Here is a 13,168-nt window from a genome sequence, read left to right on the forward strand (position 1 = left end):
TAGCCATTAATATCTAAAGCCCTGGCAACAAAAGTGAGTACACCGCATAGAAACTACGTACGTCCCTAAATGTCAAAATTCAGTACTCCTTGTTATTTTCCCTCCAAAATATCATGTGACTCGTTACAGGAGTGCCGTCAGCCTGTGGGGGGTCAGGCTGTTAGTGCTCAGACCATATGCCGCACTCTACATCAAATTGGTGTGCATGGCTGTCACCCCAGAAGGAAGCCTCTTCTGAAGACGGTACACAAGAAAGCCCATCTCATCAGACCATAGGACATGGTTCCAGTAATCCGACATGGTTCCAGTAATCTATGTGCTTTGTTGACATGTCTTCAGCAAACTGTTTGCGGGCTTTGTTGTGTACCGTCTGCAGAAGAGGCTTCCTCCTGGGGTGACAGCCATGCACCGTCTCGAGAAATAGTGCAGGCGGTGAACAAATGAAAAGGTGACGCTTACCATTGAAATGAAGAAGGAAATAATACAGGGTGACCCAAAAAAAAGTTTACACTCAGTTGACTGCTTGTTTAAAAGCCATTGAAACATATCTAAATAGGTTGTCATGCTTAAGTGATTCATCAAGGTCACTCAATGCAGCTGGTAATCTCTCGTCTCTACAATTCCTGTGCTTCTGCTGAAAATGAAGAAAACTTTAGCTGTACCTGAATTGCTGCGTGCCGGTCTGACACCTACTGAGATTGCAGCAAATCTGAGAATATACAGATGTGCAGTCTACAAAGTTAAAAAGAAGCTGAAAGATACTGGAACAGCCTCACGAAAACCTGGGTCTGAAAGTGCCCGATCTGTGGGGACCAAAAAGTTGATTGACAAGGTGATATGTGGCCACCCAGAGTCCAGATCTCAATCCCCTGGATTATAGCATATGGGCAACTGTGGAGGACAGTGCCTGTAAGAAGCCACAAACTTCTGTGGCAGCCTTGGAGAGGTCCATTGTTAGATCTTGGGAAAAGATGACAGCATCCTACATAAAGAAGACCTGTCAAGCGTTCTGCAGGCGCCTGGAGGCTGTTGTGACACTTAAGAGAGGACACATTGAAAAATAGAGTGTACTGTACATGTTCTTTACAATAATGTATAATTTGTGATTAAATTCTAATTCTAAGATGAATAAACATGGCATTTAAGTTGTATTATGGCAGTGTAAACTTGTTTTTGGGTCACCCTGTAGAAATATATGAGTGTGGTGGGCGTGAGTGAACTGGCTCGACAATATGGCCAGTTTCCTCCGACCCCAGTTCGCCAGTCTCTATAAGTTAAGGTGACAAGAATGATTTTTTATTTCCGATTCATGATTATTATTGCTATTACTGTAACATCGGCAAGGAAGTTGCCAGCTTCGTCAGGCTTCAGCATTAATCATTTATTTCAGAACTTGTGCAGCACAACACGACGCCAACAACAACATAAAATAAAAACTTCCCACTCTAACGCTCCTCTCACGGCAGTCATACTGCGCGTTCAAGAACAGCATGCAAAACACAACCGCTGTATTAGAACCAGAGTCGTTACATTATTATTTATATTATTATTAGTCCGATTCGTAATTTTAATGTAATTCTTTTGCTATCGGTAATTGCAATTTGTAATTGTACCAGCAGTATTTACTAAGGATTTAGCATAGGTTTTTAGGCTGTGGGATGAAATGTTTGAATTATGATGTATTCTTATGTGAAACTCCAGCTTGACGTACGAGCATTTTGACTTCCAAACCAGGAACGAATTAAATTTGTATGTCGCGGTACCAATGTACATATAAGTAAATGTAACAATTATCCACAACTAAATGAATTAGAATAATACTGAATAAAAATTGTGTTTAAAATTGTGCAACACAAATTATTGCTTAAATATCCTAAACAAAGTAAAACTGACCCTTTTGCCACTGGGAGAATGAGGTACGCTTTGTGCTAAAACATCCCCCTTCATAGCCTTTCGGGGAATATCATTAGCAGTAACTTTATCTTGTATTTTCTACTTCTCACTGGAATTCACAAAAAGCACCAGAGATCGTCGTACTTTTTTGGTTGACGCGGCCACTTAGCTGCTGCTTAGTAACCAGATAGGTTAATAGCATAATGGCAGCTCTCCCTTTTAGACTCATTGAAAAAAAAGGGGGGGAAAAATCAGCATCTGAGTACAAAGAGGAGGAGTGAGGAAAAAGGGGAAAAAAATCAACAGATGTTGCATGCATCTGCAGTTTTATGCTGTGTCAGTGAATTTTACATCCCAATTGTGGGCTGCTTGAAACCAAATGTATGTGCGCGCGTGTCAAGGCGGGTTAACGCTAGAAAGTTAATGTGATATCAGAAAGTTTTCAACTCCTCCTGCCACAAAGTCGCAAACGTGAGCGAAAGCGTTAAAAGCCAACGGACCATCACATCCATCACGGTGTCCGCATCCATCCACAAATGACTTCCTCTTGCTTAACTTTCAGCAGAAATTGATAACACATTTAGCCCACGGCTGCTTTAGGTTACATGGTAAACATCTCAAGAGTTGCGTGTTCAAATCTGTAATTACAGCGCAGTTAGCTACACGTAAAGAAAACAGTTTTTGTTTAGATTCGAAGATAGGAGCTTGTTGCCTCCCAGGGAAATCTGGAAATGTTTGTTTCCGACATTTTTTCCCTAGTCTTTCAAACACTGCTTGTAAATTACACATTGTATATTTCACCAAATAGGCTAACTAGCTAATAATTCTATTAGCTTAATGCCAACACATATCCTTACCACATTAGGCGGGTTATTAATTAGTTTCCATGAAGAAAGACTACAATTAAAGAATATTAATGAGGTGCTACGAGTTTTTTTATGAGGTGTAATCCCTAATTCCTAAAGTAACATTTCTACATAAAGAAGGGAAAAACATTTTTGATGTTTGACAAATACGTGGCGTTTGTCTCAATCTAGTGGTTAAACGGTAACACTGCGGGTTGTGAATTGACAGAAAGCAATATTTAGATCAACAACTTCATCATTTATGAGTGAATAAAAGATTTTTTTAAAAAGTTGCCACTTGTATCCATATTGAATGATAGCAGTCAAATTATGTAAAATCCCTCCATGGTACGTTTTTGTCCATATAAAAAAACAAGTTTGCGTTTGTCAAAAACATCCGTCGAAAATCTGGTGTCTGTCTCCATCTAGTGGGCAATTGATGACCCATGCGCCAAAACTGGGAGAACTTCAAAACCAGTACGGTTTCTAAACCTCTGTGAAGTTGGACTCCCATCAGACGCAAATTTTGAATGAGGAGCAGAAGTATTTGCACCCCTTGTGATTTTGCAAGTTCACCCACTTAGAAAATAGGTAGAGATCTGAAATTTCAATCATAGATGCATTTGCAATTATAGAGACAATCTATAATTTTTTTTCTTTTTTAATAAATCCGGAACTCACATTGTATGATTTTTCTATATTTTATTTGTGATTTACTGGGGTTCATAAGTATTTGTACCCCTGAGAAAATCAGTGCTAATATTTAGCGCAGAAGCCTTTGTTTGCAATTACAGAGGTCAGACGCTTTCTGTAGTTCTTCATCAGATTTTAAACCATTGCACCGTAGTGTGCTACTGACAGTAGCCTTTGAAACTGTGCATCCAGCTCTCTTCAAGTCATTGACCAGCTCCTGCCATGTAATTCTACACTGAGCCCTCACTTTTCTCATAATGAGTGATACCCCGCGAGGGGAGATTTTACATTGAGCCCCAGTCCGAGGTAGATTATCAGTCTTGTTTAGCCTTTTCCATTTTCCTAATAATTGCTGCATCTGTTGATTGATTCTCACTAAGCTGCTTTCCAATTGTCCCATAGCCTTTTCCAACTTTATGGAGCTCCACAATTTTTTCTCTGGGTTCTTTCGAAAGCTCTATGGTCTTGCCCATGGTAGCAGTTGGATTATGACTGACTGAGGTGCACAGGTGACAATATTGAGCTCCAACAGGTGGTGGGTAGGAGGTTCCTCATGGGGTAAAGGTGGACTTTAAGGTAGACTGACAACTCTTTGTCATAATTATTGCTGATTCTCGGGGGTACAAATGCTTATGAACCCCAGTAAATTACAAATAAATTATTTTTAAAATCATACAATGTGATTTCTGGATTTTTTTTTTTTTTTTTTTGTATGGGGGTGGGTCAGTGATGCTGTAAGGCTGTTTCGCTTCCAAAGGCCCTGGGAACCTTGTTAGGGTGCATGGCATCATGAATGCTTTGAAATACCAGGACATTTTAAATCAAAATCTGTTGCCCTCTGCCCGAAAGCTGAAGATGGGTCGTCACTGGGTCTTTCAGCAAAACAATGACCCTAAACATATGGCCAAATCTACACAGAAATGGTTCACCAGACACAAAATCAAGCTCCTCCCATGGCCATCTCAGTCCCCAGACCTCAACCCCATTGAAAACCTGTGGGGTGAGCTGAAGAGGAGAGTACAGAGGAGAGGACCCAGGTCTCTGGATGATTTAGAGAGATTCTGCAAAGAGGAATGCTGAAGATCCCTCTTTCTGTCTTTTCCCATCTTGTGAAACATTATAGGAGAAGATTAGGTGCTGTTTTGTTGGCAAAAGGGGGTTGTACAAAGTATTAACACCAGGGGTGCTAATAGTTGTGACACACATTATTTGATGTCAAATAATTATTTCTTTATGTGGAATTTTTTATCCCCACTGAATAAATGCACTTGTATTGAAGGTTGGATTTTTCTCTTTTTTTCCATCAAGGTCCCATATTATTTAGAAAAAAAATATTAGAAACTAAAAAACACATAATTATTATAAATCCAATAATTATGGAGGGCACTGTACAACATTTTTTACACCACTTACAAGCACAAATCTAGCACAAACGACTGAAACAGATTTTAGCCATTTTTAAACAAAATGGGGGCCTGGTTGACCTCAGATCACCATCACTCGAAATGAATATCGCAATATCGATACAACGATAGCAGCGCATACAAAATGTTTTACAGCACAAACAAGCACAAACCTAGCACAAACGACTGAAACAGTTTTTAGGCATTTTTAATCAAAATGGGGGCCCGGTTGACCTCAGATTGACCTATTAAAGGATTGTAAATATTTAAAAAACGACAGCAGCACAAACTAAACTTTATACAGCACAAACAAATGACGTCATTTTTATATAAATTTGCGTCTAACAAGGGACCAACTTCACGGATGTTGTTTACTAACCTTTCATGGAACAGTGGTCACTACAGTGGACAGCTCATCAAAAGTTGACACTTTGACCTTTAACCCTTTTTTATGGCACATGACCATTTTTGGTCATTTAAAAAACTTAAATGTTAGCAATTCTGATTCTTTCAGTGCCACTGACAGGAGGGTATGACTTCCAATCCATTATTGTTGGGAGGAGTTACCCTGTCAAATGGATAGGATGTCTAGCGCCGTCAATGGAAACCAATGACATGAAATGAAAATGAGTGCTCTATAATGGGTTATAATATATACATAAAATATAATGTGCATGAAATGGGCAATATATCAATTTTTATTTCGTCTTGAATGGAAAACAGCATAATTAGCAGCGACACATTTTGAATTCGCAGTGCGGGACATAACAAAAAAGCATGACAATATTCCACCAGAGATCCCGACATGACAGCACAGGAATGAACTTAAAGATTGAATACACGATATGTGCGAGCAGAAACGCCAACGCAGGGTCCGTCCGCGAATGATAAAACTCATTCCAGACGACAATGATTGCACTTTGTGTAAAAATAACACTTAAAAATGTATATAAAAAGTATAAAAATGACACTCGATGAGCTTCGGATTGAAGTGCATACTCCCTCTATATGGCCGTTTTGTTTCGTGACAAGATCCTTTTAACCTTTATTTGTGCTCGTTCTGTTCAAGTAATCCCAAAGAGTCTCAGTGGAAAAAAAATGTCTGATTGCTCCAATGGTTCACTGACCTTGATATCCAGTGGTGAGGAGTTGCGTCAGTAAAAAAAAAAAAAAAAAAAAAAACTGAAAAGATGGTGATAAGATGGCCTTTGTATGGGTCTCAGGAGGCAAGTTTGGAGTAGCTCGACGGAGAGAATTTTCGCTTCAGGTACTTGATGATATACAGCGGTAGGCAGCTGACCAGCGTGATGGCTGACACCTTCCACAGGAAAGGCCACGTGATGATGAAGGCCAAATCTGACGGTACACAACAACAAAAACTCAACACTTAAACAATAGTTAACAAGCATAATGTGATGTGAAACATTATTTAGTGTTGAAATGTTGCAGCTTCAAACATGAAATTTATCAAAATGCATTTCTGCATAGTAGTCAAAAGCAGATGGAAGGAATGTGAACGCAAGCTCGTGCCTTTTAGCAAGCTTTGTGTGCCACCTAGAGGATAGAAGAAATACTGCATGTAACAGCAGGAGGACGCACATCATGGTTGGTACAGAAGGCTTACGTATAAATGTTTTTTTTTTTATTTTTTTAAATTACTTTAATATTGCGAATATATAATATTTTGCAAATAAAAATGATTATGAGATGCAAATTATTAAAAAAAAAACGTTGAAAAGTCCTAAAAATAAAAAGGAAATGTATTCCTAAAATAGCATTGGGATTATATAAAGAATTACCGTACATTGAAAATAAAATACTGAAAACAATTAACCCTTTCATGAATGAATTATTGTTATTTTTCATTATGTTTAAGAAAACATTACATTAGGCTACTATCAGGACCTAAGGTACTATTTAAAAAATCTCCACATCACACATCAACATTAAAAAAAACAAAAGCAAATAATATATAAAAAAAAAAACAAAAGCAAATAATAGACAGTGGTACCTCTAATTACGAAACTGTTTCTAGAAGTAGTTTCGTGAACTGAAAATTCCGTAAGTAGACATGCTTTTTCCATGTAAATGCCCTAATCCAGGGGTGAGCAACTTTAGATACTCAAAGAGCCATTTTGACCATCTCCCGCCAAAATGAAAATACCAGGAGCCACAAAGGCCCTTTGACAGCTAACATTTTAATGAGCTGCAACAAATTATTTTTTTTTGTAGTTCATCTATAGTTTGCTTATAGTCTGCACCATCACAATTAAATTTAGAATTAGGTTTGAAAACTGTACAATCCAATTTGAATCCAAATAAAATACTCGTTAGCTCATTGGTTGCCACTGACGGTGAAAGGTGTCCAACCGAGTTGAAATGGATTGGATGTCTACTAGTGTTTAACTCATTTCAATTCATGGCAGAAGCAAGAAAAGACCTTTCACTGCCCCTCGACATTCCCATCAAAGTCAATGCATTGACGTTAAAATGAAGTTATAACTAGCTTATTGCTCAACCGATTATTTTATCAATGTTTTACTTAGTGCCTGCCATTGATGGCATTAAACGTCCAATCCATTTGATTTTAGCAATGTTTTTTGATGAAGAATGATCTGTAGAGCTGCTGAGATTGACCCCTGCGGAATGCCACAGCTCATAACCCATTCCCAGTTGAAATACACTGGACATCTACTAGTGAAGAACTCATTGAACTACACAGCGGAAGGATGATTGGGCGTCTAACATTGTCATTGGCCCTGTAAAAGTTCACTGCCATAGTCACGAAGAGCCACAGCAAAAGAATAAAAGGGCCACATGCGGCTCTGGAGCCACAGGTTGCAGACCCCTGCCCTAATCCGTTCCAAGGCGCCCAAAATTCAGACATAAATCTTTTATGAAGATAAAAACAATGCATTCACGTAAAGCTGTCGGAACACCTCATGGTTTCAGGAGTAAATGAAGAGGCCGCTGGGATACACATATACACATACAGTAGAGGTCCCGCTTAGCCAATTGGATGTCAGGAAGATGCTAGGCAATAGCCAATAGCCGAGCAGCTGTAAGAACGTTACATTAAGTAAACTCTGGGAGCTGCGAGTAGCATCCAATCTTCTGTTTTTGCCTCTCCTAACCTGAAATTTATTACGAAAACAATACGAGGCAATATTTTCCTATTGAGGCGTGCTGCAACCTAAAAATTCCGTATGTAGAGATGTTTGTAAGTAGAGGTACCACTGTATGAAGTTTTTTTCCCTTTTCCAGAACAACTCAAAACACTGAGCTTCCTCATCACCTGAACAGCAACAGTGACATGAGACAGGAAGTGAAGCTAAATCGTCTACCTTGGCGGAGGTAAAACAAGCAACAGGATGGATGAGAACGCAAAACAGATGCTGGGACGTCAAATGAAAAACGACGTGCAAACGTCACACAGTACAAAAAAAAACAATGGATGACTTGACGAACATCAGACGACCTACCAAGAAAAGCTCCAAGGGACACTCTGCCTATGCCTGACGCAAGCCAGAGAAGAGCAGCACGTCAAGATAAGCCGCCAACAGAACACATGCAAACGTATACAAATAAAAGAACGTAAGGTCTCTAACCAAAGTACTCGTTGAGGAAGGCGAGAGAGGCCAGGTAGCAGCCCAGGCTGAGAAACTCGGCCACCACCATCAGCCAGTGCCACGTGCGCACCGTCAGCGCCACCATCAGGAGCTCGGTCAGGATGAGTGCTGTGAAGGAGATTGCCACCACGTGCAAGAACTCAGACTCGAACAGAAGCAGCGCCCCGTACATCAGGATGCCCCCTGGTGGTCGCACAGATTGAAGGGGAAAAGTCAAAGGCCAAGGAACAAGTCCATAAAAAAAATATAAAAATAAAATGGTTAAAAAAAAAAAATGTTTTAATCTAAACTAACAAAATGCAGTATGAATAAATTTGGGTGTAAATACAAAATAAAACAATCATATGCACATTTTAAAATTAAATCTAAAAATAAAACGGAATGACATCATGAAATAAAAATCATATACACTAGTAAAAATATAACATTTTAGAAACTACCAGAGGTGGGTAGAGTAGCAAAAAATTTTACTCAAGAGTAGCGTTACTCAAAAATAATATTACTCAAGTAAGGGTAGTCATCCAAAATTGTACTCAAGTACAAGTAAAAAAAGTACCCAGTGAAATGAATACTCAAGTAATGAGTAACATTTTGAGTAACTGCTTATTTTTTTAATGATTTTTTTAGATGGTATTTTTTTTCCCTCTCAGCTTATCTATATGAACTGTTGCTATAATGATACTGTACAGTGACCCAAAATCCTAAGCCAAAGAAATACAAACATATATATCATTAAAGAGAGGGGGAAAAAAACCTTTAATGAGCATTTTTCGACAAAGAGCATGAGTGCCCTGCCCTCTAGTGGAGAAAAGTTTCTAGTTTGAAATGTGAATGCTGTAGTGCACAGGTGTCAAACCGGTCCTTAACTCATTTACTCCCAGCCATTTTCACCAGAGCAAGGCCCTTCGCTCCTGGCCGTTTTTCTGGATTTTGACTGATTTTGCAAGGCCCACAGAAAATTCTGTTTTATTGCTATATAAACATGGAAGCCACCAAAAGAAAGATTAGACTCTCTTCTTTCAGCAGAAAAAAAGTAAGTTCATATCTTTTTCCATTCTTTAGAAATCAGCATTAGAAAATAGCTTAGTTTGAAAAATTTTCCAATTTCTGATGAAAAAACGGAGAAAATTAGCTTTTTGTAAACGCATACATTTCAAACTTTAACACAGCTATTTTTTGCATTAGTTACATGCCAAACATCTGAATAATGTTTTTCTTTTACAAAATATCATAATGAACAAGACAAATAGAGCTTTTGATAGCAAAGTAACAATTTGTTTACACATGACTACTGAGAGATGACGCCTGTTGTCGCCGTATCTGCCTTGTAAACTTTTCCCTCATCGTTGTACGTCTCACAAAAATTGATTATTTTTTCATCTGTGCGGGGTCTGCTTGGCGAGCCCGCTGCACGGTGGTCTGTCGTTTTGCTCCATGGTCCAGCGCCTGGCATTCCAGGCGTCCTCTCGGTTGTTTTGTTCGGACGTCCGCCGCCTGGCATGCTGCCGCCAGCACTCCGACCGTGCTGCCCGGCCTTTCATTGCTGTTGAATCGGGTTGCGGGTCTTTACAAAATGCGCTACTGCCCTCCAGTGGCCAGTTTTATTACTTTAAAATGGGTTTGGAGCCTTGTTTTTTGTTTCTCAGATAGCTAGCTAGCAAGCTATAGATTCTTCTCGTACAAAAAAAAAAAAAAAAAAAAAAAAAAACCGCAAAAGACGTATAAATACGTTTTTGGGACAAAGAAGCATTTAAAAATAGAATGTATTTATACGTTTCTGGGAGCAAATGAGTTAAAGGGCCGCAGTGGGTACTGGATTTCATTCCAATCAAACGAGATGAATACCTTTTCACCAATCTGGTGTATTACAAGTGTAATCAGTTGATGGCAGTCAGGTGCTGCTTATTTTAGCAGAAACCTCATTGGTTGAACTGTCTGTGCTGGATCTATTGGAACAAAGACCAGGACCCACTGCGGCCCTTTGTGGAATCGGTTTGACACCCCTGCTGTAGTGCCTTCATAGTTACTATTATGAAATAAAAAGGATCCTATCTCCGGTTTTCCGAGGTCAATTGGTGCCAAATAAAAACTGGGAGAGTTTTTTAAATCCGCGCTTTCGATTCATGTTAAGGGCAGCGCTATATGTAAAATACTTCATTTATTACGGTGCTTTAAAGACGCGTGATTGAACAGGCTTGCGTGATAATAGAAAAGCAAGCTTGCATCTGATTGGTGTAATGGAGTCATGTGATTATTGTTGCGACATCTCACTGGTGAAATTAGTAGTGCTACTCTTGGCAATAACGTCGCTAGCAAAAAAATAACAAATTTAATATGTACAAAAAAAAGAGGAAAAATGTAACGACTCTTGTGTAGCCCAAAGTAGCGGAGTAAGAGTAGTGTTATTTATTCATAAATCTGCTCAAATAAAAGTAAAAAGTATGGCTTAGTAAAAGTACTCTTAGAAGTATATTTTTCTCAAAACATTACTTAAGTAACGCATTACTACCCACCTCTGGAAACTATACACTAAAATATACAACTAAACAAATGATAACAAATATAAAGTTAAGGAAAATTAAAATAAAAAAAAAAAACCGCAGCAATCCATTCTCTGAAACCTAAGATGAAATTACAATAATGTAAAATAATTGTGCTGCAACGATTAATCGATTTAACTCGAGTATTTGATGAGAAAAAAAGATTCGAATTAAATTTTGCTGCTTCGAGTATTCGTTTAATTAAAGTGGCGTTGTAATGGTATATTTTGAAAGTGTTTGCATTGAGTTTTATTGATCTGGGTGGATATACTTCCCTCTAGATGGCCTCATTTCACATGGCTAAATCATCGGTTCATCGATTAATCGACTACTAAAATAATCGATAGCTGTTGCCCTAAAAATAATAATAAAAAGGTCAAATACAGATATGGATACGTGCATATATATAAAATAAAACAATAACATACCTTTAAATACATGATGTAATATATTGAATTAGGAATAAAACTTAAATAATTTAATTGAATTTAAATAATTTCAAACTAAATAAATATTGAAATTTGAAAATAATCAAATACAAATAGTATTACCTGAAAAAAAAAATACAGTAACAAAAAAATTGAGTACATTAAAAATATGTAGTACGCATTTTATTTTCAAGTATTAGATAGACTATTATAATTTTATTAGGAATGACCTTTGAAATAAGCACAAATGACTACAAATGATTACATTAGGAAACAAACCGTGCATTTGCCAAGAATAGAAAGGTTCTACACAATAAAAAGCTCCATATTTGAAATAGTATTTCACAAAAAGGACATTGAAATTCAAGCGATTACACACTCAACTTGTCAATAACTTTTCATTTAGCCACAACACAAAACGCAGCTAAAAGCCTCCACCTGATTAAATAATCACTTCAGCAAACAGTGCATTCCTGCTGGTCAATCTTTGTAACAAATTGCGGTAGTATAATATTTTCCCTTCGCGATCTCATATCATCTTCAAATCCAGCCTTCGTTTGTGGCCTTTAATTAAAAAGGCCGAGCTGTCAGGAAGTCACGCCTGAGTGGAATCGCAGAGCTTTCCCACTGGCTGCACGGCTTAGCCATTACAGAACTATCCTTTTACACGCATTGTACAACGGATGGCGGCTGGAAACTTAAGACACTGAGAAAGGGAGCGTCTGAGAGGGGCCTCGGGGGATTCCGAGAAATTTTATGTTTCCTTATTCTTTTACCTTGATAGACGCTGATCAAAACCCAAATCAGGAAGGTCTTGAAGGAGAGCGAACGGCCCTTGGTGAGGTCCTTGTAGAGCTCCGGGTAGAGGAGCGCCATGTCTGGCTTCACGTCCTGATCCAACACTAACGAGAACACCGGGAACATGGTGTAGATGGTGGCGTAACTGCATGGAAAGTAATAAAGTGTCATGACTCAAGTTTCATTCGTTCCGTGACCAAACTCATTAGGCAACTCGATTGAACTATTTGCTTGCATTTGCCACTTTTTTGTTTCAGTTCAATGAACATTGTGCTGCTCCTTCTGTTTTCTGCACATTGGCCACAAGAGGGCAGTAATGTAAGGGAACAAAGATTGTAAACGACTAATGTAGACTAATTGTATTAATTGTTTTTCACAGAGGATAATAAATTTTAATTTAACTTCATTGCCTTCTTAAAATGTTTAAAGATTAGTAAATTTAAGACCAATTTTTTAGAACCAACAGAAACTTTGATACTTTACTACACCCGTAAATTTCAAACTATAATGCACAACACCCACTGAATTTGACACGAAAATGGCATTTGTTCATAGATAAACCGCACCAGACTTTAGCCGCAGCTGCCCTCACTGTAATATGGGATATTTACACTGAAAGATACTAACCAGTAACACTTTATTTGACAGCGGTGTCATATGACTGTCATAAGACCGTCATAATTATGACATGACACGGTCATGAGCATTAATGAACGCTTATGACATTAGTTTTTCAGTGTCACCTGGCTAATTATCTCACTTTTGAATGGATATAAAAGAACTGAGCTGGACATAAATGGAATTAAGTGACAACATTTGGGTGGCACTTAATGACATCTGTCATAAGCATTCATTAATGCCCATGACAGTGTCATGTCATAATTATGACTGTCTTATGATGTCACTTTCAAAATAAAGTGTTACCTATTAACACAAACA

The 13,168-nt window shown here is 38.2% G+C and overlaps 1 protein-coding gene across 3 annotated transcripts in view; it reads right to left on the reverse strand.

The window, feature by feature from the left end:
* Nucleotides 1-5,999: 5,999 nt before the first annotated feature.
* Nucleotides 6,000-13,168, reverse strand: part of atp9b (ATPase phospholipid transporting 9B) — an 88,272-nt gene continuing 81,103 nt past the window's right edge. For 2 of the 3 annotated variants that reach the window (XM_057827889.1, XM_057827891.1), the window contains exons 25-28: nt 12,208-12,374; nt 8,443-8,646; nt 8,317-8,349; nt 6,000-6,190 (exon numbers count right to left, since the gene is read on the reverse strand). In XM_057827889.1, the coding sequence (XP_057683872.1) occupies nt 6,054-6,190; nt 8,317-8,349; nt 8,443-8,646; nt 12,208-12,374 (541 nt within the window). In that variant the 3' untranslated portion in view covers nt 6,000-6,053. The remainder of the gene's footprint in view (nt 6,191-8,316; nt 8,350-8,442; nt 8,647-12,207; nt 12,375-13,168) is intronic. The other variant, XM_057827890.1, reaches the window with a different exon arrangement.

Source organism: Corythoichthys intestinalis, chromosome 22, assembly GCF_030265065.1.
Source record: "Corythoichthys intestinalis isolate RoL2023-P3 chromosome 22, ASM3026506v1, whole genome shotgun sequence".
NCBI lineage: Eukaryota > Metazoa > Chordata > Actinopteri > Syngnathiformes > Syngnathidae > Corythoichthys > Corythoichthys intestinalis.